Source organism: Phyllostomus hastatus, unplaced genomic scaffold (genome assembly GCF_019186645.2).
Source record: "Phyllostomus hastatus isolate PE091 unplaced genomic scaffold, TTU_PhHast_1.1 phas_contig_86, whole genome shotgun sequence".
Lineage (NCBI taxonomy): Eukaryota > Metazoa > Chordata > Mammalia > Chiroptera > Phyllostomidae > Phyllostomus > Phyllostomus hastatus.
The window spans coordinates 81797099-81820976 of NW_025333977.1; the positions used below are offsets into that span (position 1 = coordinate 81797099).

The window sequence follows — 23878 nt, forward strand, 5'->3', positions numbered from 1 at the left end:
CAGTTGGATGCATTCCTCAGCCTATGATAGGCAAGTGCCAGCACGTGTTAGGAGACTCCATGCATCTCCTTTCTAGCTTTCCCATTTTCAGTCTCCCTCATTCAGTGGATCTTTACCATCAGCACATGACCATGCTATGTTATCTCCTGCATTTAAAAACCTACACCATATCCGCATCATCTCTCTACTCCTTTTCACAGTTGAGCTCTTTCAGAGTTGCCTACTCTGGCTGTCACTACTTTATCCTTCATATATCATTCACTTTTTAAAGTTTTTATTTTCTCTAAAGTCACTCACATTGTTTAAAGAGTTAACTTGTTTTGCAAGACTTGTTGAGAAAATAGCAATCCCAGCACTCTCTTCATTTCTTTCCTAAGACAACAATCTTTTAGTTTATTCTGTTGGTGTTTAACTTCACATTCATAAATAAGCAAACACTGATATGTCTTGATTTTTCAGTTTTAGACATTACGTTTTGACTTTCTATTAGGGAAGTAAAGAGAACACAGTGATTTTGTTTTCTTTCTTTTCATCTCATTTTCCCCCATTTCAAATTTCCCCATTTTCCCAAATGAAGTCATACTTTTGGTTAGGTCAATATTTAGTGTTTGCTTTGTTTTGACCAACTTTGCTATTCTGAGCTGTGCCACAGAATAAACTATGACTGCTTTTTCTTTTCTGTTCTTTTTTCTTACCCCTGAATTTCATTATGATTAGTTTTATCAATATTATTTGTAAGTATTTCATCCTATTGTATAAATCTCTTATAATCTTCATTCGCCTCAGGCATTCTGTCAGTGGAGCCTCCACCTGGCTCCAGGCAGGTCTGTGGCCCTCTGTGTGGGTGCCCAGCTGTCATCCATCTCCTCTGTTTCCTATGGCCCATGCTTTCTCCTTGCTTGACTTGCTTCCTCCTTTTAATGGAGCATATCCTTTAGTAGCCTCCTAAGAAAGAGTATGGAGGGTAAATATTTTAAGATTTCACTTGTCTGAAAATTTTTTATTCTGCCCTTCCCTTTGATTAATAGTTAGGGTGAGGATAGAATTCTAACTTGGAAATAATGTTTCTTTAGAATAGTTAAGGCATTGCTCCATTGCCTTTTGGCTCCCAGTGTTACCACTGAGAATTCTAGAGGATGGTATCATTCTTAATCCTTTAATGTGGAAACTCATGCCTTTAGTTCTGGGAAGTATTGTTTTATATAGTTGATGGTTTTGTTCATTCCACTATCTATAGCTCCTAAAATTCAATTCATTGGACAGGTTGTCAAATTTTCTTAGCCTTTTTTTCCAGCTTCTATCTCTTTGCCTTTTTGTTCTGCTTTCTCAGTGATTTCTTCATCTTAATATTTATTTTTATTTTGTATACATTTTTTATTAATGTAGATGTTCTAGAGATTATTGATTAAAAACCTCCAAGAATCTATGAAGTTCTGATGTACTTTCATTTATACTTCTAATTGTAACCTTGGAATGTTATATCTTACAGAAAAAGCAAAGTCTTTCTCAATTATATTATAATCCAATCTATAACCACGTTATTTTAAGTTTTGTCATTTATAGACATTGTCTTACTCTGATGCATTTCAAAATGTTACATTTAAAAAATTTTTCTATTGAGTTTTTAAATTTTTGCTAATTAATTTTTAATTTCAAGGAGCTATTATTCCTCTGAATTTTCATTTTTTATGGCATTGTGATTTTTTTGAATTATATTTTATTGATTTTGCTATTATAGTTTCCTTGATTTTTCTCCCTTTGCCCCCCTCCACCCAGCACCACCCACTCCATCAGGCAGTTCCCCCACCGTTGTTCATGTCCATGGGTCATGTGTACAAGTTTTTGGCGACTCCATTTCCTATACTGTACTTTACATCCCCATGACTATTCTGTAACTACCTATTTGTACTTCTTAATCCTCTCACCTTTTCACTCATTCTGCCTCTCCCACCTCCCATCTGGCAACCCTCTGGTAACTAACTTCTTTTCTCTTGCTGCTTTTAAAAGTCCCTCTTTATCTCTGACCTTTGGCCTTTTAATTATGATGTGTCTTGGAGTGGGCCTCTTTGCATCCATCATAATTGGGACTCTATGTACTTCCTGGACTCAAATGTCTATTTCCTTCACCAAATTAGGGAAGTTTTCTTTCACTATTTTTTCAGATAGATTTCTAGTTTCTTGCTCTTCCTCTTCTCCGTCTGGCACCCTATGATGTGAATGTTGGACTTCTTGAAGTTGCCCCAGAGGCTCTCTACACTATCTTCACTTTCTGGATTTTTTCTTCTTGTTCTGATTGGTTACTTTTTGCTTCTTACATTCCCAAACATTGATTTGATTCTTGGCTTCATCCACTCTATTGTTGTTTCCCTGTAAATTGTTCTTTACTTCAATTAGTGTACCCTTCATTTCTGACTTGAGTCTTTTTTATGCTGCTGATGCCCTCACTGAGTTCCTTGAATATCCTTACAACCAGTGTTTTGAACTCTGCATCTGATAGTTTATCTCTGTTTCATTTAGCTCTTTCTGGAGTTTTGATCTGTTCTTTCGGGCCCTGTTTCTTTGTCTCCTCATTTTGACAGCCTCCTAGGTAGAGCTGCTTTGACTTGGTGTCTTTGTAGTGTGGTCTAATGTACTATGTGTCCTGTGTCCAGTGGCACAGCCTCTCCTATCACCCAAGTTGGGTACTTGAAGTGCACCCATCGTGTGGGCTAAGTACACCCTCCTCTTATAGTTGAGCCTTAGTTGCTATTGGCAGATCAATGAGAGGGATTTACCCAGGTCAGTCAGCTGCAAGGATTAGCTGTGACCACTTACGACCAACCTCTGCCATCCATAGACAATTAGCTGTGCAGGGCCAGGGTGGTAGTCTATAGCCATCCAATGGGTGCACTGGCCCTGGGGTTTTCCCGGGGGAGTGTGCAGGCCAAGGTCAGCCCCCACCTGTGTTTTGCTTGGGGCATCCTGCTTGAGTTACTAAGCAATTTGAGATGGCTGCTACTTGTGCTGGGTTTAGAGATTCCCAGGTAAAGCCAAGCTGTGACTCTAATCTGGCTGCTGCTAGGGCTCACTGAATTTAGCTGTTGGCTTATTTGATAAGATTTAGGATCCAAGACCAGCCATTCTTATGGAAAAGCAGCGTGGGTGGGCCCATAAGTTGGGTATGGCAGCTCCTCTGGGGATCTCCAAGGTGGGTCAAACAGTGTTAGCCAGACTGATGGAGTCTCAGATATGGCACCAACTTGCTGGCTCTGTGGAGGGAGGGTTTAGAGAAGATACAATGGCCTCTGCTCATCTTGATGCCAGACATTTCAGTTTCTCCTTGTAGACCACTGGTGCCCTTCAAGCTGCTACCCCGGTCCTGGAGCTCAGAGGGAGTGAGTCTGAGTAGGTGAGTGTGTGTGTGGGTTCTTTAAGAACTGCTTAGGGCTCCAGCAGTTTCTTTTACTGACTCAATCCCTGCTGGTTTTTGCAGCCAGAAGTTGTGAGGACTTACTTTCCTGATACTGGAACCCTGCGCTGGGGGACCTGGTGTGGGTCTGCGATTCCTCACTCCTGTGGTATCCCTCCCAAACTTTTATCCCTGTGGGTGTGGGACCCGCCTATTTTGCATCTGTGTCCCTCCTACCAGCATGGATGGATGTGATTTCTTTAATTCTGTGGTTATCAGACTTTCATTGAGCTAAATTTCTGTCATTCCTGAGCGATGGTTGTTCTATATTTTAGTTGTAATTTTGATGTGGTTGGGTGAAGTGGTAAGCCATGTCTGCCTGTTATCACCATCTTGACTGAAGTTGGTCAAGATCTTTTTAAATAGCCAAATCTTTCTCTCTCTGACCTATTACTGACAATTAAGTAATTTTTTTCTTCTTGCATACTCACTTTTCATCAAAATCCTTTCCCTTCTTTTCTGATTTCTATACTTAGTGAATTTCTTTAGAGTCTGTAGTCCTTGGTTGTCTGCTTATGTGGCTCAGGATCTTAACATGTGGGTCAGGCTGGTCTACCCTGAACTTCTCTGTAGATTTGGCTGGGCTATTAGTTGAGAAATCCTGATCTGAATATGTTTAGGTGTTTGGATTCTTGGGTCCATCATTTTCTATAGAGAAGACTCTTCCAGTCTCCTATTTGAAGGATTTAAGGACTGGCTGCCAGCATTTTGGATGCTGAGTGAAAGAGGGATGGGGAGGTCAGAACAGAAGGGATGGTCTGAACATTCAGTATACGTATTTTCATGTAATCCCGCTGCTTTTGGTATGGTACCATTGTCCTTAATGATGGCTTGGTATCCCCTGAGCCACACAGCCAGAGACCCTCTGTTTTTTTTTCTTTTAAATATTTTATTGTTTATGTTATTTTAGTTGTCTCACGTTTCCCCCCCTTACCACCCCCATCCATCCTGCCCCCTGTTCCCACATTCAATCCCCTCACCGTTGTCCATGCCCATGGATTATGTATATATGTCCATGGATCATGTATATATATTCTTTGATAATCCCCTCACCTTCTTTTAACCAGTACCGCCCTCCCACCTCCCCTCTTAGACTTGTCAGTCTGTTCCATGTTTCTAAGCCACTGGTTCTATATTGGTCATTAGTCTGTTCATTAGATTACACTTATAAGTGAGATCATGGTATCTGTCTTTCATTGACTGGTTTATTTCACCTAACATAATAGTCTCCAGTTCCTTTCATGCTGTTGCAAAAGGTAAGGATTCATTCTTTTTTACTGCTGTGTAGTATTCATTGTGTAAATGTATCACAGCTTTTTTATCCACTCATATACTGATGGAACTTAAGTTGTTTCCAGATCTTGGCTATTGTAAATAATGCTGCTGTGAACATACAGGTGCAAATATTCTTTTGAATTGGTGTTTTGAAATCCTTAGGATATAATCCCAGAAGTGGAAATGCTGGGTCAAAAAGCAGTTCCTATTTAATTTTTTTGAGGAAATTCAGTACTGTTTTCCACAGTGGCCTCACCAGTCTGCATTCCCACCAACAGTGCACTAGGGTTCCCTTTTCTCCACATCCTCACCAGCACATATTTTTTGATTTACCATTTTGGCAGGTGTGAGGTGATACCTTATTGTGATTTTAATTTGCATCTCTCTGATGGCTAGCAATGTTGAGCATTTTCTCATGTGTCTATGGGCCACCTGTATGTCCTCCTTAGAGAAGTGTCTGTTCAGGTCTTTCGGCCATTTTTTAATTGAATTGTCTTCTTGGTGTTGAGTTGTATGAGTTCTTTATATATTTTGGAGACTAAACCCTTGTCTGATATATCATTGGCAAATATGCTCTCCCATATAGTGGGTTCCCTCTTTATTTTGCTGATGGTTTCTTTTTTTTTTTTTTTAAGATTTTATTTATTTACTTTTAGATAGAGGGATAGGGAGGGAGAAAGGAAGGGAGAGAAACATCGATGTGTGAGAGATACATTGATTGGTTGCCTCTTGCACTGTTGCCTCTTGCATGCCCCCAATTGGGGACCCAGCCTGCAACCCAGGCATGTGCCCTGACTGGGAATTGAACCCACAATCCTTTGGTTTGGAGGCCAGCATTCAATCCACTGAGCCACACCAGCCAGGGACTTATGGTTTCTTTAGCTGTGCAGAAGCTTTTGTAATTTGATGTAGTCCCATTTATTTTTCCTTTGTTTCCCTTGCCCTAGCAGATATATTGGCAAAATATTACTACATGAGGTAACTGAAATTTTACTGCCTATGTTTTCCTTTAGGGTTTTTATGGTATCACAACATATTTAAGTCATTTATCCATTTTGAGTTTGTTCTGGTGTATGGTGTAAGTTGGTGGTCTAGTTATATATTTTTTGCAAGTAACAGTCCAATTCTCCCAACACCATTTATTGAGGAGACTTGTCTTTACTCCATATATGCTCTTGCCTCCTTAGTCAAATATTAATTGACCATAAAGGTGTGGGTTTATTTCTGGGCTTTCTATTTTGTTCCATTGATCTATGTGTCTGTTCTTATGCTAGTAGCAGGCTGTTTTGATTACAGTGGCCTTATAGTGTAGTTTTTAAAAAAGATTTATTTATTTTTAGAGAGAGGAGTAGGAGACAAACATCATTGTGTGGTTGCCTCTCACATATCCCCAACTGGGGACATGGACCTCAACTCAGGCATGTGCTCTGACTAGGAATTGAGCTGCAACCCTTTGGTTTGCAGGTTGGCACTCAATCCACTGAGCCACACCAGCCAGGGCTGTAGTTTTATATCAGGTATTATGATCCCTCCAATTTTTTTCTTCTTTCTGAAGATTGCCAAGGCTATTCGGTGTCTTTCTTGGTTCTATGTAAATTTTTGGAATATTTGTTCTAGATCTGTGAAATATGCCACTGGTACTTTAATATGGATTGCACTGGATCTATAGATTGCTTTGGGTAGTTTGGAGAATTCAGTGATGTTAATTCTTCCAATCCATGAACACAGTATGTGCTTCTACTTATTTCTATCTTCCTCAGTTTCTTTCTTCAGTGTCCTGTAGTTTTTTGAATACAGGTCTTTTACCTCCTTGGTTAAATTTATTCCTGAGGTACCTTATTTTTTGAGACCCTTTGTTTTATATCCTCTCCAGAAAATAAAATTTTAGACATCTGTACAGGTAGTAGGAGAGAGACCATATGCCCAAAGATTCATCTGATCCTTCTTATTTTAGCCTTTTTCTGTTAGTTCCTACTCCCAGAGATACCTGGCCATCAATTCCTGAGGCTTTTGAGGATTCTTCAGGGTAAATTTTGTTGGTTCTCAGCTTTCTCTGATGTTAGCTTAGTATTCAGTTTTTTCAGGCTGTGAAGTCATCCCTCTGCTTTCCAGCTTCCAGAGTTGTATTGGTATTTGTCACTTTGTGTTACGTGCATAGGTGTTTTAGGTCTTAAAAAAAAAAGTCCCCCTGTGAGGTTTCAGTGGAGAGCAAAACTTGATGCATATATTTAATCCACTCCTTCGCTGTTCCGTGCCCCCTGCCTTCTTTGTTTTCTTCTCCACCATCTTCCACTGATACTGCTTGAGCTATAATCCCTGGTGACCTCTGGCTTGTATCATTAACGTACCTTTTTCTAGTTTTCAACTTACAGTGTCAGCATTTTGACAGAGCTGACCACTCTTTTCTTGAAATGCATCTAATCTTGCTTTCTTTAAAACCATGAAAAAAAGCCCAGCTTTATTCTGAAATAATTTCTGTACTATAAAATTCACCCTTTTAAAGGATTATTAGTATATTCACACGTTTATACAACCATCACCACTAATTCCAAAACATCTGCATCACCCCCAAAAGAAACCCCACACCCATTAGCAGTCACTCCCATCCTTCACTCCACTCCTGGCAATCACTAATCTTCTTTCTGGTTCTATAAATTTGCCTGTTTGGGACATTTCCTAAAAATACAATCTTTTAGGACTGGCTTCTTTCACTTAGCATACAAGAAACTACTTTTTGTTTTAAAACCATCTCCTGTACCTGACCTCTTCCTGGTTCAGTGCTCCAGGTTCTGTGTTAGATTCTCTCCCCTTTGCCTCTGCCTCCCCATTAGGTGATCACATCCACTCCCATGACTAACAGATCCACTGTCCTTACCCTGACCTCCAGACTCATAGTCATCTTCACCTGACTAATAACAGGCATCCCAAACTGATCATGTCCAAAACAGAATTTCATTTTCATCCCGAGCCTAACCCAGTTCTCATCTAGTTGAACTTTAGAAAATTATACTACCCTCCTCCAGTTGCTTGAGTCAAAACCATAACAGTGCGTAACCATATATTCATGTGTGATCATGGGCTTTAGTTCTGTTTTGCTTACTCTTCTGCAAGCTTCATGAAGGCAGAGACAGTGCCTGCTTAGTTCACCACTGCATACCCAGTCTTAGCACAGAATGAATGAATGAATACAAAGAAGACGACATACTTCTTGTTCTCAAGTTGCCTACAATTTTTAGAGAAATCCAATGTCCGTGTGTATTGTTAAAGAGTACTTAAAAAGTACAAAATTAAGTATCAAAGTAAGTAGTAATGCTTACTTACTTACTCACTCATCCAGTTTAGAGGCTGGATAACTAGGGGAAAAACGTGGAGACAGTAGGAACGGGTAAATTTTAGAAGATAACGACAAACACGAGCGTAAGAGCAAGCACAGGCCTGGAAGTGCAACCTGAGCTATTCAGGAGAAAGTAAGACCACTGCACCTTCAGAAACCATTTCTGAAAACAAACCAGCCTTTCACTTTGGATAATTTGATTATGGACCTAATGGGAGGTAGAACACACAGCAGTTCATTGTAGGAAGAAGTACAATCCTACAGCAAATGGAACAACTCTGTAGCAAACATACCGACATACCCTAAGGAATCAGGTATTTTATATTCAGTGTTTTATTTGGCATCAGTGCAAACAAAATTATGTTAAATGTAAATATGAACTCTGGCATAAAAATAATCAGAAAAATTTAAACGATTGATTTTGAAAATTATTTTGTTTGCAGTTGAAGAGCTCACTCATTATGCTTCAAAGAACCTTTGATCTACTAAATAAAAACAAGACCGGCATGGCTGTGGAGAACTAGTGATCCTAAAGACTGAGACTGGAGAAGACTTGTAACTAAAAGAAGACATCTAGGAGAAAACCAAAGGATGAAGGATTTTAATTGTCATAGAACATTTCCATGTTTTCTCATTGGTACCTTATGAATGCTTTTTAATAACATTTATTTAATAATTGGTCTCCGATGGCCTTAAGAATCCATCCCTTTGCTTCTTATACACAATTCTAAGCTGTGAATTTCTCCAGTGGAGCATGGACTATATTGTGGATTTGAACTTCTGTGATACAAAATAAAATGAGACACTTGGCTTCATTTTTACAGTGAGGTTTGAAGTTTGATGCTGTATCTGTTAGCACAGAATCATTATGTGTCCAACTGGCTACTTTCACAGTTGAGATACATTCAAGAGGCTAAAGACAATCAATATAAGAAACCTCTATACCATTACGAATTTTGAAGGATCAGTTTTCAGGCATATTATCTTTCTAGGTTTGCACAGTGTAAATATTACAATGTCTTCACTTATTTAGCATGCAAATTCAGTAGACCTTTTGACTCTGCACACTGATGATAATTATCTGAAAGGTTCTTCAGCCATATTTTTATCTTCATGAAAGAAACAGGTAACTATTAGAGGTGAGATTATTTTGCCTCTTCATACATCAAATGAATTAAAGAGCCAATTTCATAAAAGGAAATATGTAGGATGTCAACACTGAAAATGAAGAACCAAGCTCTGAGTTTAAAATCCAGAAAATCAGGTTAAAACCTGAGCATTTAGTGATCAACTAAATACTTGAACTAAGCTTGCCTTCAGTTTAGCAGCATAATTTGTGAATTAGTTTTCAGTAGCCACATATCACTTCATTTATTTATTTATGTGTGTGCCTTGTTTTACTCAAGTTGTAAGACACAAACTCTTTAATAAAAACTTCTGGATACATTATCTCCCAATAAAAGTGCACTGACGGAAAGGTGTAAATCAGACACAAACTCCGGTCCTTTCATAAAAAGGCTTTAGGCATATGTCTCAATACAAGTGATGTGTCTGGAACAAGAGAAGGACAGTGCAAAATAATTTGTATATAGTCTTACTGTTTGAGCAACTATTGCCTTTAACTTCTTTTTTCTTCCCAGAGTCACCAGAGCCACATGAGATTGCTAAAGTCATTTTTGAGATGCCTATAGAGAATGAAAGTATTGACTCAATTAGAGGGAAAAGGGTTCTGTGGGTGAATCCCAAACTCACCAACTTTGGGGAACCAGTGTACTTACCTGGGTCGTTTTATGTAACGTAGGGCTGTGAGCAAGAGTGAGTGAATTAAACTTGAAACCTTGTTCTCGTAAATTCACAGAAATTATCAGTGAAAAGCTGAATGTTTTTGAGATGTTTCTTTAAAACTTGTATTTCGTAACATACCTCAAAGAAAATGACCAAAGTTGCTGTATAAATTATTACTAAATATGTATGCAGTTCAATTAATTGTATTTGAATGTGATAATAAATTGAGTATCAATAAACCCAAAATCTGAGTTGTCGTTTCTTTCTTTTCTGTTTGGAAGAAAAAAAAACCCAAAAGTATAAAGTCGACCGTAGTGAAAACGGTCGACTTTAAACGGTACATGGGCTTACACTCTTTTTAAAATTCTGGGTAAGAATAAAACCGAAGAGGACTGTCGTTTTAGAACAGTTTCATTTCAAACATGCTTACTACTGAAAACAAGAACTCTACATAGGCCTGCGGGTCTAATGTAGTGCCTGCTCACCAGAAATAAAAAAATAAGCAAAATCACCAGTCACGGGCAGTTTTGGGCTTTTAAGAGAAGGTTAGATAATTTGGGGCGGTACCTCAGTAACCTTTGGCGGTGGAGAGCTCTCCCAAAGCCTGTAGCAGGCGTCTGAACAAGCGGTGGCACACCCACGGGTTTCAAGTACTAGGGAAAACCTCAGGGTTCTCAGGTTTCCCACATTTCCGTCTCCACCCCTCCCCCGACTGGAGCTTCGGAAGCTGCCCCGCCTACGTGTCGCTCGTTGGCTACTGCCGGGCGGGAAAGGGTCGTGGCGGCGCCTCTGGGGCGGGGCGGAGGTGCGGACCAGCCCTTCACCCCGCCGTCGGGACTAGCTCGCTGGAGCGGGTCTTCTGCTCTTCTAGTCCTGGCAGGGGCAGAGCTCCGGGACAAGGGAAGGGCCTCGCGAGCCGGCAGTGCCCGGCGGTGGGCGGTGCACGTGCGGGCGGGCGGGGATCCCCGGAGCCGGGGGCGGGGCACCCGGAAGAGCGCGCGGACTGTCGCGGGGAGCCCGGGCGGCCGCGAGGGGGCGGGGACGGCGTGGGGAGGTGGACGCACCGCCCGGGCCACGGCGGGCTGCGGTCACAGGTGGGCGGCGACGGCTCGGCGGAGCCGAGCTGGAGTCTCCGAGACTCCGGCCGTCACGCCGGGAGCGCTGCAGAGATCCAGGCAACGCGTCTGCGTCTCCGAGGGAGCGGACCCTTTTCCCTCCGCAATAGTTGCCTCTGCACCTCCGCCCCGGAGAGCAGGTAACTTCCCTTCCAAGGTCATTCTTCGGGCGGGGCGACGCTCAAGGCCCGCCCACGTCCTCACGATTGGTGGGGGCGTGAGAGGCGAGCTCTGCGCGGGGCTGGAGAAACAGGGCTGGCCGAAGACCTGGAGCGCTACCCGCGCACCTGGTGACTTCCTCGGAGCCGCGTCGCTGGCCCCTGCAGCCGGGAGCGTTCGCCCTCCCCAGCGGACACATGCTACGTCTGTGCCCGCAGCCCCGAGGGTGACTATCCATCCCCACCCAGGTTCGGGCGGGACCGCTCAGCCCTTCTCGGCCGGCACCCGCAGGGTCGCGTAGGCACCGGCGTCCCGGCTTTCCGGGGTAGCGTGGTCGGCTGTCGCCATGGGAACGGCTGGTGCCCAATAGCCTGTTCTGGATGGGATGGGGAGGTGAAGGCGGCTCCAAGCCCCTAGAGCCGTAGTGCTCTCTCTCTAGCCAACCCGAGTCAGAAAAGCCTGATGAAAATGGGACCCCCCTCACCCACTTCTCAATTTTGGTTTCTCAGGCGTTGGCTGTTGATCAGAGAGAGAGAGAGAGAGAGGCGTGAATGTGTTTACAAGATGTGACTTGTGTTCTTTCCTCTTTTACCTTCTGAGGGCTTCTTACACCTCATGGTGACAGGTGAGAATCATGACACAGAAGGGCAGTTTGAAGGCAGTGAAGAAAAACAAAGAGGAAGAACCTGAATTGGAGCCCCTGTGTTGCTGCGAGTACATAGATCGAAATGGGGAAAAAAACCACGTGGCTGCTTGTTTGTGTGATTGCCAAGATCTGGATGAAGGGTGTGATAGGTAAGAGCAGAGTGTTTCTTGATGCTGACCCTGTTGACCCTTTTGAAAACTGCCATGTATACTTTCAGTTTAGCCATCCAGGACACTAGAATTTCCTCTTGATTCTGTTTCCAAAGATCTAAAATTGAGAGTTGTCTTCTGTGTCAAGGGTACTGATTTTATAAAGATGGATTACTCAGTCGTGCACAATTGACTGTTCAGCTCAGTTTACTAGGTCCTTATTTTTCGTTTAAAGGGAGAAGATGGAAAGAACAGGCAGATAAAGGGATAGTAGGCAAATTAAAAGTATAAAAAATAAAATGCAGCCCAGCAGAATCTGTAATTTTTAAATGAACATGGTACCAGAAAATTCCTATGTTCTATGGGATCTCAGCATTTAGAGACTGTGTGGGATTGAACTGCACCTGACTAAAAAGGGCCTTGAGGGTTGAAAGATCATTTTTCTGCTTTTGGAACTGGTCCCACCCCTTGTTTCTGGGGAGGAAATACAGCTAGAGGGAAGGTCCCTCTTCTGGACTGGCTATTTCCAATATGAGTGGTAACACTGTTTTGTCTGATGCTATTGTATCTGGCTTTTATTTTTACTGTTAATCTAAGTGACGGGTATTACTATCCAGAAAGATAATTTTTAACATCACTGAAACAATTTTGTATCAAACAATGATAACCTGGTTTTTATCCAGTTTCTTAGTAATATATTTAAAAATTGTTGCCATATGGAAGACATAATGTGGGAAGAATAAGGATGTTGGAAACTTGCTTTTACTTTTCCCATTAATAGCTACTCTGCTTAAAAAGTCATTGCAATGGTAAATTGTTGACTTAGAGCTTGGTGTATTAATCTAGCATGAACAGCATTCTTGGGGACCACTGTGGTCTAGTACCAACCTTGACACTTGAATACTTCGTAACCCCTTTGTAATTATTACTTAACAGTGTCTGTTATCTTTTTTATAGATATCATTAAATATGGGTTCTTTAGACTTAGTCTAAAATCCAAGAGAAAATGGAGCACTTTGTGCTAATGAAATAAGTGATGCTACTTCCATAATCTCCATCACTCAAGACCGCAGCCTTTCCATTAACTTTCTAACTCTTCCTCCCTCCCAGCCCTTGAGACCTGGGCTGTCTTTGAGTTCTTGCCTTTGCTCTCTCCATATACTTCTCTGGACATAGGCTTCCTGCATTTCCATTCTCCTGCTGCTCTGATGACTTCCATATAGTTATCTCCCACTTCCAAGTTCTAGCCCTACTTTTTTTGTCTAAAATCAGTGTGATCATTCCTTAAACCATCCCTTTCCTTACTAGCATTAAGTATGCAAAAAACGTCAACAATGCTGTGTGTCCTCCAAGCTCAGTCATTTGACTTATAGTAGTTCGACCTCCTTTTTTCCCCATACAGACCCCTGTCCCTGCTGAACTGGTTTATCCCTGGGCCCAGGACAGGTTTTGTGCCATACCCAAGTCTGTCCACTGGAACACATCCTTCCTTTCCTCTCCACGTGTACACATGCTAGCCAGCTGTCAAGGTTGAGTACAGATCCCAGCTTTCCCACAAACACCCCTCTAACGACCCGTCCTTTGACCATTCCTTATGGTGTTTGACCGTAATAGTTCATTGGGTGATTTTGTGGCTTTGTCACTTACCTAATAATTTTTTTTTCAGTTTGTTTCCTCTGACAGGGTACAAGATGAATACCGAATTTGCTTGAGTTTTAAAAGGATAAGTCCAACCAGTAAAGTGAAAAGGGGGTCCTAATAATTCTTGATCCCATGTTGTCTTCACAACTGGATTGTGAATTTTTTAAAGACTTTTATGTGTCTGTACCCACCCAAGGGTAAACAGTACTTGTAGGGAATGTGTGTATTTATATGAGGTCGGACCCCAAAAACCAGAGTTATCTTCTGGAGGGTGGGCCCCTTCTAGTACAGACTTCCTTGTAAGAGCCTGCATTGGTTTCAGTGAATTTTTTTAAAGACTCTTTCAATGCCATTGCCCACTTCATGATGGGTGATTACAGATACCTGCCCACATGGCGCTGAGGGTTCAGTTTTTTACCAAAAATGGCATGAACCCCTTGGCCCACCCTCCCTATTCACCTGATGTTGCCACAAGTGACTTTTTTTTTGTTTCTCTGGATGCAAAAAGTCCTCAAAGGGAAACACTTTGCCGATGTGGAAGAGGTGAAACAAAAAATGGCAGAAACACTAAAAGACATCAGAATCAATCAGTTCAAAAACTGTGTTAAGCAGTGGAAAAAAATGCCTCGATAAGTATATTGCATCAAATGGAGAGTACTTTGAAGGTGACTGAAATTTAAACATGTAAGAATAAATATACAATTATTTATAAATTCCATTTTGGGGGGTTCCCCCCTCATACATATTTGTTTCATGGAAAAATGGTTTTAACTGTTAAATATCTAAACATTATCTATTGGTCCATATTTAGAAATGACACATGAATTTGAAATTAGCATGTTTAGTAATCAGAAAGTAGATTACTTGGCCTTTGGCTTCTTTTTATCATTTATCCTGCTGTTTGGCCTACAGTGTTCAGTGGTTTTTAATTCACCAAACTCATGTGAGGTGTCTTCTCTTTCTGCTCTTTCTGAATAGATGGATTACGTGTAAGTCTGTGCGGCCGGAGACTTGCGAAAGGATCATGGATACAATCTCTGATCGCCTCCGAATTCCTTGGCTTAGAGGAGCCAAAAAAGTTAACATTAGCATCATTCCCCCTCTCATCCTCCTGCCTGTCTTCCTCCGAGTGGCTTCCTGGCATTTCCTCCTGGGGGTGGTGGTTTTGACCTCCCTTCCTGTGCTGGCCCTGTGGTACTACTACCTCACTCACAGAAGGAAAGAACAGACTCTGTTTTTCCTGAGCCTTGGGCTCTTCTCTCTGGGCTACATGTACTATGTGTTCTTGCAGGAAGTGGTCCCTAAAGGGCGTGTGGGGCCCACTCAGCTGGCTCTTCTTACCTGCGGGTTATTTCTGATCCTATTAGCTTTGTACAGAGCCAAGAAGAATCCAGGCTACCTCAGAAATCCAGCAAGCAGGGACAGATCTCTAGGCAGCAGCCAAATTGAGTGCCTGAATGGAAAAGGGCAGAAGACCAAAGGGTTCCCCGGCACAGATGTGATGGGCATTCTCAACAACCGCACGCTGAAGGATGATCAGAAGGACTCTGCCAGGTTGTTGGCAGGAAGCCCCACCAAGGTGAAGGATGACTGGTGTGCCAAGTGCCAGCTGGTGCGACCAGCCCGGGCGTGGCATTGCCGGATATGTGGCATCTGTGTGAGGAGGATGGATCATCATTGTGTCTGGTATGTGGGAAAAATTTGGAGGCTTGCAAAGTGTAAATTCACGTGAGACTCGCCATGTTTGATCTTCCTTTGTATCACTCTGAGATCTTTCTCCTTCTCAGCCTTACATCTTGTAGATATCTGTGGGCTGTTAGGGTGTTCCCACTTAGTCACCGTTTTTTTCCAAGTTTCACAGATTTAGTTCTTTCACAGTCATTTCCTGAAGGTGATTTTTCGTTTTCCCTTTTTTGCTATTCTCTTTTGAGCTGCCCCTCATTTATCTTCTCTTTTCTAAAAGAGAAGCATCTAGAGTTGAGTAATTTAAAAAACAGTAATTTATCAAAATCAGTATAGCCATATTTCCTTTACAACACAATTCAAGCAAGTGTTCCCCTATTTTTAGGTGACCCTTTTGTCCTAACCGTACATCCTTAATAGTTCTTTCTGATGCTACTGATGATTTCTTGTCCACATCGTTGAGGTAAGGTCCTGCCAGATAGCTCCCTATCTGGTTATTGGTAGAGAAATGGGCTTTTTGGGTACATACCTGCTGGCCATTGACAAATGAGGACATAGGAAGGCCTATATGATACAAAGTGCAACTGTTAATGTTACATCTTGAGTAAATTTAAATTTTTTTTAAATTTACCCATTGATTTTAGAGGTGGGGGAGGGGAGAGAGAAACATTGATTCGTTATTCCACTTATTTATGCATTCACTGATTGATTCTTGCATGTGCCCTGACCAGGGATCAAACCTGCAACCTTGGTGCATCAGGACGATGCTCCAACCAACTGACCTGCTCGGCTAGGGTTACTGAATACATCTTAAACTAAAGGGGGTGAAATTAATTCATGTTTGCAATTTTATTGCTCTTAAAGCATTCAAGGTCAGTGAGTACGCATTTTATGACTAGGATCTGGTTATGTAGCATACCTCCCTCTCAGAAGGGGACCTCAGGGGGGGCGCGTGAGGTACAGAAGGGCCAGGAGGATGTTGGGGTGGACCTCAGGTACGGGCGCAGCTCTTTTCTGGGGCGTTGTCTTAAGGAGTAAACAGATATTTTCATTTTTAGATTTTCTACTTCTGTCATTTATTTCTCTCTCTCTCTCTGAGTGTGTGGCCCATTTACAAGTACTGGTTTGCAGAAGGCCTGACAGTCACACCCAAAAGGCCTCTGCCTCCTGTGGCATCCTGGTGTCTCTGCACATGCTGTCCTACAAATGGCCGTGACACGAACTCTTCTTACCTGACTAGTGGTCTGCCCATCATGGCGTTGGTCTCCATCCCATGTTTCTAATCTCCAGGGATCTTTTTATTAATATATATTTAACATTTTCTGATGCTGTGTAATACTTCAGATTTAGCATTTTTAAGTTTTCACAACTCTGTCATCACCCTTTCTGTAAATGATTACAGTATTAATTCTCTTCATAGTTGGGTGATAGACTTCATTTATTAATATTTAGAAAGATTTGTTAGCCAGGTCTGGCTTTTTACTTAGTCTTGTCCTTAAACTGATGATATGATTTCACTTTGTAAAGAGCAGAGACTAACAGACTACATTTATTTCTCAGTGGGCAAGATTTTAATGCCCTCAGATTGAAAAATAAGAACTTTTTGATAACTGATATTTACACCATTCCTGTTTTAAAAGCCTTTTTGTTTATCTGAGTTATATAGAGAACTTTCTAAAACGTGTTTCCTTTTGTATCCCCCTGTGCTGTTTTGAGGATAAATAGCTGCGTTGGAGAATCAAATCATCAAGCATTCATTCTTGCGCTTTTGGTGTTCTTGCTCACCTCCGTGTATGGGATCACGCTGACACTGGACACCATTTGTAGGGACAGAAGTGTCTTCACCGCTCTCTTCTATTGTCCTGGAGTATATGCAAATTACAGGTGAGGTACGAAGTTGCCACTATTGGAAGGGGCTATGATTTGCTACTATGGTTAGGAACTCTCAACCCAAACACAGGACAGATTATAGGGCTTTTGGATATCCCTGAAATTGCCAACAAAATTGTGCAGTGGATAGGTGCGTTTTTCTAGGGTGATGTCAAAAGGATCCTTGCCCTTAAAAATGAGGAAGTCGTAATGCACAAGCAGGACCACCAGGCTTCATCAGGGACTGCAGGGGTCAGTTGACCACTCACATGTCCAAGCAAGGGACAGTGAAACTGAAACTAGCAATCCATTTTGTCATAAATATCAGCAATCTCTTCACTTTATTGCTGCTTTCTGGGACTTTTTAGCCCAGTCTTAATTTGTAACGTGCTTACAATCTAACCTTTCTTTTCTGTTCAGCCTCTGTTGGTTTTTCCTGTTCTACTTTTTTTTTTTTTTAATTACCACTCATGATTACTGTACTTATCTAGGTCAAAATTTCCTTCTGAATTGTTCTTTTGGGCATGTTTCTATATTGTGAAGATTTGCACACTTTGGGCGAAGCTGGCATTTTTCAGCTTTGGCCTGAGCCACTCCTGCTGAAAGCCACAGGCTCCCCCTGCTTGTGTTCTTGGTTCCCTCCCCCATTTCTCTCTGGTGTGGGTGCTCAGTGCTGTCCGTGGTCTGAAGCTGAGGCAGTTCTGCCCCATGGTCCTTTTCTTCTGTTTGTTTTCAGAACAGTCCCTGCCTTATCTCCATAGTGTCCCTGTGCAGGTATTCGTTTTTATTAGTCTGTGGACAGATCTCCCCCATTGCCATGTACATCTAGACATTTATGGGCATCATTAGAATAGACTGGGCCTCCTCCTTGGAGGTGAGTTCCTTTTTCCCCCCATGTTGTGAGTTTCAGTAGGTTGTGAAATTCTTCAGCAACACTGAAATTCTTCTGTAACTACTATTCTTAGTATGTGGAGACAAATGTCCTAGAGCAGAGCATGTCTGTATGTTACAAAACCTGAGTTTTGTCGACTTTCTGTGGGCCACTTAAACAAAATAGTCCTGCCATTGGTTCTCACTGCTCTGTATGGGTGATTCACATCACCTCATCTTTACAGTGATTTAACCATCTCTGAGGCCCTTTTGGCTTAAGAAATGAAGGTTCTGAATGAATTTATTTCCACCTAACTCATTTGCAAATGTTTGAATGAAAATAATCAGCTGGCAGACATTGATTGGTAACCTCTTTTCCCAGTCTTATTAATGAGCTGAAAGGAGCTTTCGTGTCCTGTGTGGTGGTTTGGCTTTAGGAAGCAGAACTTGAAATGCGATGGGGCTCCCGCACATCTCACATGCAAAGGGCCTCTGGGGTTGGGAGTTGTCTCTGTATTTGTGCTCATCAACATTGGACTGAAAAAAAAATGGAAATTAAGAACTTCCCACCCACAGCTTCCTTGAGGATGTTTACAGCTAATTCATGGAGCCTTCATTTTCTCCTGAGTTAGGAGAACAAATGAGGAATTATTCATTCAGCAAACGGATTTTGAACCCTATTATGTCAGGCACTGTGTTGGTTGTGTGGGGGATACAAAATGCAGGAAACAGTCCTTGTTATTCTAGTATAAAGTACTAGAAAAAGAGGCACTAAAAATTAAAATAGGACATGGTAATAGTTATAATTTAAGCAGGTTATTGTTTTGTGGATAGAAAATCATCTTCCAGTGGGATAATTGGGAAAGGCGCCAAAGTGCTCTGGAGTAAGTGCTTCATGTGTAAGCTGTCAGGACAGGGACAGGCTTCTGAATGCGCACACATCCGTAGCCCTGACCTGCCCATCCCCCCTCCCCAGCTCAGCGCTGTCCTTCACCTGCGTGTGGTACTCGGTGATCGTCACAGTGGGCATGGCCTACATCTTCCTGATCCAGCTGATAAACATCAGTTACAACGTGACTGAGAGGGAAGTGCAGCAGGCCCTTCGACAGAAGACGGGGCGCCGGCTCCTGTGTGGGCTCATCGTGGACACAGGCCAGTACAATCGGGGCTTCCTGCGGAACTGGCACCAGTTCTCCACCCTGGGCGCTCGTCCGTTGCACGACCCCGCTGAGGACATCGTCTGAAGTGCCTTTTGGGCGGCTCCCTCTGTGTCCTTCAGTTGTGCACTTCACTGTCCACGCAGGGTGTTGTTTTTATCCCTCGTCTCTTAAAGGCATCGTAGGGCCACGCTCAGGTTTAGAGACTGGACTGGAGAAATGAACTTTTCTGACTTTACAACATAAAAGAGATTTTTATGTTGAAGCAGTACAAGTAGAGCCGTGCCTTTCCAGCCACCTTGTTAAGAGCTCAGTCACAAGAAGTCGAAATGGATGTGGATTACTAACGCACAAACTGACAAGCAATTCCCATCCCTTAGTATAGGAGAAAGAGTTTTGGATTAGGATAGTTTCTAGTCCCTCTTTTAATTCTTAATAGCCATGTGACCCTTAGTTGAGTCACTTCCCCGAATCTCAGGTTCATGTGTTGGGTGGGGTGCCGGTGCCCACCCTGGCGGCCTCACAGCGGTCATGAGGGGCATGGGAGGGATGAGGTATGTGGAAAGCACTGAGAAATAGTGAAAGCCCCACAGAGGTATGAAGCATTATTAGGAAAATCCCAAGACTGAAAAAAAAATAGTTTGTAGGTCAGAATATTTAAGTCAATGTTATTAAATGCTTTTCAGCATTTCAGAGTAAAAAAAAGATCCCCGAATATCATGTTGTACAGTTACAGGAATTTCTCTTTTGGAAGCCTTAGACATTAACTACTCAAACAGGGTAGGAGATGACCAGATGGATTTACACTGTCGCCTAATCTCGAAAGCGGAGTTCATGCCAGTTATAATTATTGCTGGTATAATGTACAGTGGTCATGAGTTTAGGTGATGAGTTTTTGTTTTCTTCTTAAGCATTGTTGTTTAGATTTAGTCTCAATAACTCCAGTAGGCATTAATGTTTTTGCCTCTTTCCATGTCTCACCTGATAAGGTGGTAGCCACACGCGTGACGACGACTGGAAGAGGAAAACAGACACCCCTACAGGGAACACCACTCTCTTTCCTGGGTAGGGGGTGGCTGGCTACTGTCAAGGGCGTGATGATTTTGATTCATGTAAGTGATTCAGACACTGTCAGCTATAGTGCTGAGTTGCAATAATCCACGTCTAGTATTCACATTATTCTGGCATGGACCCAATTTGAGGGGTTGGTTGACATCTTCCCTCTTACCTTGCACATGACTTTTCATTCACCTTTCCCTGGATAAAAGTATCTCACCAGGAGAGAAAAAACAGGGTCATGTGTGTGGTTTCCAGGAATTAATGGATTGCTGTTCTTCCCTAGTTCTTCCTAAAATACCAAGTTGTTTCTTTAATCATATCTCAAAACTGAAAGTTTATAAATAATTAAATATTTACATATAATGGATCTATTCTGCCATAGAATTAAGATGAGGCAATTTCAGATGGGGGGAACCCCTCTTGGTTTTGTACTTTTATCTTTTTTATTGAATTTATTGGGGTGACACTGGTTAATAAAATTATATAGGTTTCAGGCATACAGTTCTATAACACACCATCTGTATATTGTATTGTGTGTTTACCATGCCAAGTCAAGTTTTTTTCTTTTTCTTTTTTCAGTCCCAACAGCAATTCATGGTCCTTAAATTTGCCTTGGCTTGTAGCTTAATATAGAGGCAACATTGCCAGGTTTTTCAGTCTCTCTGTGCATACTGCTGCAACAAGAGGTTTATAAATGTTGAGAGGAAGCAGTGCTACTTCCTGCCACGCTCCCCCGTGCAGCTAGCACCGAGTCCTGCCGTTAACGGAAGCTGTCCGTAAGACAGCTTGTCGGTGCTCTCCCCGGAGATGGTTTAACACATGATAGGCCGCTGGGGTGAGCCAAACAGCAAGTCTGGGGGTGTTAGCTGAGTCTGTGGTTTCTCCACTGAGGCATTCTCCCTGGCCCAGAGTCACGCATTCATTTGGAATTAACATTGGATCTGATATAACTAACTCCCTCCTGTGGGGGTTTGCCAGAAGAGAGACAGTAATAATGTCAAGGACAACATGTGGCCAGAAATCTCTAGCTGTAGTCTCTTGAATACCAGATATATCCCAACTCTGTTTGTCTGACAATTGATAATAACATTCATAGAAACGTTAGTATAGTCAGTAATTTTAGCCTCTTGTCAAATCTTTAAAAACAATCAAAATATGACATGATGAGTCCCACCAGAAAGATCAGTCATTTGAGAGAATGGGAATGTCATCATCTTTAAAGCCACATAAAAGAGGGACTCGGTGTCCCTCTTTTGGGTAAGGAAGGACTCCTCGTATATAATTCTGGCTTATTGGAAGTCAGAGGCTTATTTTAAGTTCCTTGAGGATGTCATGATTGGCAGTTTACAGAACAAAGCTCAAACCTTTGAAAATCTCAGTGGTTTTTTGGGGGGTAAAAGTCTACTGAAGTATTTGCACCGAAAGGAGAGCAAACAAGCAGCTCTCGGTGAGAAGTGCTCTGTAGGCTCTAGGACACCCTTGGCCTACACTCCTAGACTTTTTGAGCTTTTTATGCTCTGAAACCATCGCAGGGACCATGTCCTCTAAAGGACAAAGCCTCTGTGAGCCAGTGAGCCCCAGAGAAACATTTAGCGGTGGCCATGGGGAGCTGCCCTGCAAACTCCATGCCAGTGTCTGTGGTCCCTAAGAGCATGCTACCCACATAATTCCAAATAAGTGGGTCCCCTTCTCTCCCCCCATAGACTTGGCCTCTGTTACTAAACACACTGAGTGTGGAGTTTAGTAAATGATCGACTGTATTCTAATCAGCATTGCTGTCTTGCCGGGTGTACTATTCCTGGGAAAGCGAAATGGGTCTATTTGAGAGATGCAGTGGAGAAATAGTTAAGGAGCAGAATTGCATGAAGGGAGAAAATCCTTCAATGTTTAAAATGTTTCTTATGACACCTAAGAGTATTCTGTGGTTAGAGCTGGGCCCACCTGACTTGAGCTGATCATAACAACGGCTCTTTGCTGGGTTTCTCTGATGCTGCTCAAGTCGAGCTGTAAGTGTGTTTCAGGGACACTGTGCTGCTTGTGTCACCTCAGCCACCTGTGTGTCTGTGAGTAGAACACTGTGAATCTGTGCTATCCAAGCAGCGTTTTCTTTTGGTGAATGAAGTGATGGTTGTCTTCCACTGTACCATCTGCCTAGCAGAAAGGCTGCTACAGACTTTCTCTTATGCAGTAGTCCTTGGTACTTTGAATATTTTTAGCAAGAGAAAACTTTCCATACTAGAATCTTCCACTGCCAGAAAACACAAGGCTCATTGTAATATTCACAAGTGCTTAATATACCAAATTTCCATTGAGTAGGACATTAGATTTTTATTATAAAACTCAACTAATGTAAGCAAAAGTATGACATAGAAGCAGTTTTAACAAGGATGTTTAAAAATTAATGTTTTGGCCCTGGCTGGTGTGGCTCAGTGGATTGAGTGCCGAACTGGGAACCAGAGGTTTGCTGGTTCGATTCCCAGTCAGGGCACATGCCTGTGTTGTGGGCTAGTAGGGGTTGCGCAAGAGGCAACCACCCATTGATGTGTCTCTTCCTTTGTTTCTCCCTCCCTTCCCCTCTAAACATAATTTCTCCCTCCCTTCCCCTCTAAACATAAATAAGTAAATCTTTAAAAAAAATTAATGTTTTGTCAGATTTAAGGGTCTCTCTAAACTAGGTAAGCAGGTTTATATGACTTGACTTTATTTAAGCCATATTTTGGTCCCCTGAATTTTAAAAGAGAGTTTCCTCACATACGCAGTGGATGAGAGAAACTTTTCCTTGAGGCACCTGTTTGGAATCTGGTTTTCTCATCAGCAGCTTGACAAGTGCACCATTTTGTATTAAACATTGCAAAGGTGGTGCAAGGGAGAATGAGAGCTGGGCTTAACTTAATGCTGAATAAAACTCAGTATGTCGTACATATTTGCTGTAACTAATATAAACTTGTCAAATCAGCTAAATTTGATCCTGTTGCTAATGGACAGTTCTCCCTACTCCAGCTGGCACTAAGTGTTTCACTGTAGTATTAGCCGCTGGCCACAGACTGAATGCTCAATGAAGAGAGAGTTCCTGGAGGTTGTGGCTATTTCCAGGTTGGGCTTGTGACTTATTACTGCTCTAGGCTTCCTGATGGTACCTTCCACTTCCAGAAAATTCATCTTTAAAGGCACAGCTTTAAAACCAGATCTATTCTAGTTGTTGATGCAACTAAAATCCTGTATTTTTTTTCAGATGGCGTCACTGACAAGATGCCATATTAGGAACTTGCAAGAAGCTCAACTTCGATCCAGTGGTCTGGGTGATTGGATGGTCGGAGTTGTTAGGGCTTTCGAGTCTTTTCGTTTGATTAGGTTTCTGGGCCTGATATTATCAACTAAAGGAAACCCAGGAATGTTTACTTAACATTAAATTTAATATTTAATGTAACTGGCCCAGCAACATTGCAGGGGATTTCTGAAGCCAACTCTAGAAGCTGTAGGCTAAACATTTTGCACTGTTTTTATACTTGTATTCATGACGTCTTATCACCTCAGACTCAGACACAAGGCCTTTCAAATGGAGATTTAAAAAAATTACTGCCATTTATGTAAAACAATGTACTGTGACCAAGTTATTTAAATGGAAAATAAAGTGCTTTCTTCAACGAAAATAGTTGGTGTTTCTTGGTAGGTCTCCTGAATGCCTTTG

General features: G+C 42.1%; 3 protein-coding genes across 12 annotated transcripts in view; 2 read left to right on the forward strand and 1 right to left on the reverse strand.

Moving 5' to 3' along the window:
- GRAMD1C (GRAM domain containing 1C) overlaps nucleotides 1-10093 on the forward strand; it is a 101923-nt gene extending 91830 nt beyond the window's left edge. For both annotated transcript variants that reach the window (XM_045852068.1, XM_045852067.1), the window contains one exon: nucleotides 8501-10093. In XM_045852068.1, the coding sequence (XP_045708024.1) occupies nucleotides 8501-8581 (81 nt within the window). In that variant the 3' untranslated portion in view covers nucleotides 8582-10093. The remainder of the gene's footprint in view (nucleotides 1-8500) is intronic.
- A 592-nt stretch (nucleotides 10094-10685) lies between these two features.
- Nucleotides 10686-23840, forward strand: ZDHHC23 (zinc finger DHHC-type palmitoyltransferase 23). Of its 8 annotated transcripts, none has more exons than XR_006787138.1 (6): nucleotides 10686-11097; nucleotides 11717-11911; nucleotides 14531-15238; nucleotides 16952-17119; nucleotides 18951-20243; nucleotides 23423-23840. XR_006787138.1 is itself a non-coding variant. In XM_045851029.1 (6 exons), exons 2-6 carry the CDS (start codon nucleotides 11751-11753, stop codon nucleotides 23449-23451), a joined length of 1242 nt encoding a protein of 413 aa, XP_045706985.1. In that variant the 5' UTR covers nucleotides 10686-11097; nucleotides 11717-11750; the 3' UTR covers nucleotides 23452-23840. The 8 variants fall into 8 exon arrangements, 7 of the variants coding, with proteins under 7 accessions (XP_045706985.1, XP_045706986.1, XP_045706980.1 ...); XM_045851029.1 differs by having other exon boundaries at nucleotides 18951-19126; XM_045851030.1 differs by lacking the exon at nucleotides 18951-20243.
- The window catches only part of CCDC191 (coiled-coil domain containing 191), an 87548-nt gene continuing 81879 nt past the window's right edge, over nucleotides 18210-23878 (reverse strand). The window contains exon 18 of one of the 2 annotated variants that reach the window (XM_045851017.1): nucleotides 18210-18511. In XM_045851017.1, the coding sequence (XP_045706973.1) occupies nucleotides 18362-18511 (150 nt within the window). In that variant the 3' untranslated portion in view covers nucleotides 18210-18361. The remainder of the gene's footprint in view (nucleotides 18512-23878) is intronic. The other variant, XM_045851022.1, reaches the window with a different exon arrangement.

What these genes read in the sequence shown, in the direction of transcription:
- ZDHHC23 (XM_045851024.1), top strand. Translation starts at nt 11,751, where the DNA reads ATGACACAGAAGGGCAGTTTGAAGGCAGTGAAGAAAAACAAAGAGGAA. An exon ending in CTGGATGAAGGGTGTGATAG is followed by an intron (nt 11,912 to 14,530) that starts GTAAGAGCAGAG and finishes CTTTCTGAATAG; the next exon opens with ATGGATTACGTGTAAGTCTG. An exon ending in ATGGATCATCATTGTGTCTG is followed by an intron (nt 15,239 to 16,951) that starts GTATGTGGGAAA and finishes TGCTGTTTTGAG; the next exon opens with GATAAATAGCTGCGTTGGAG.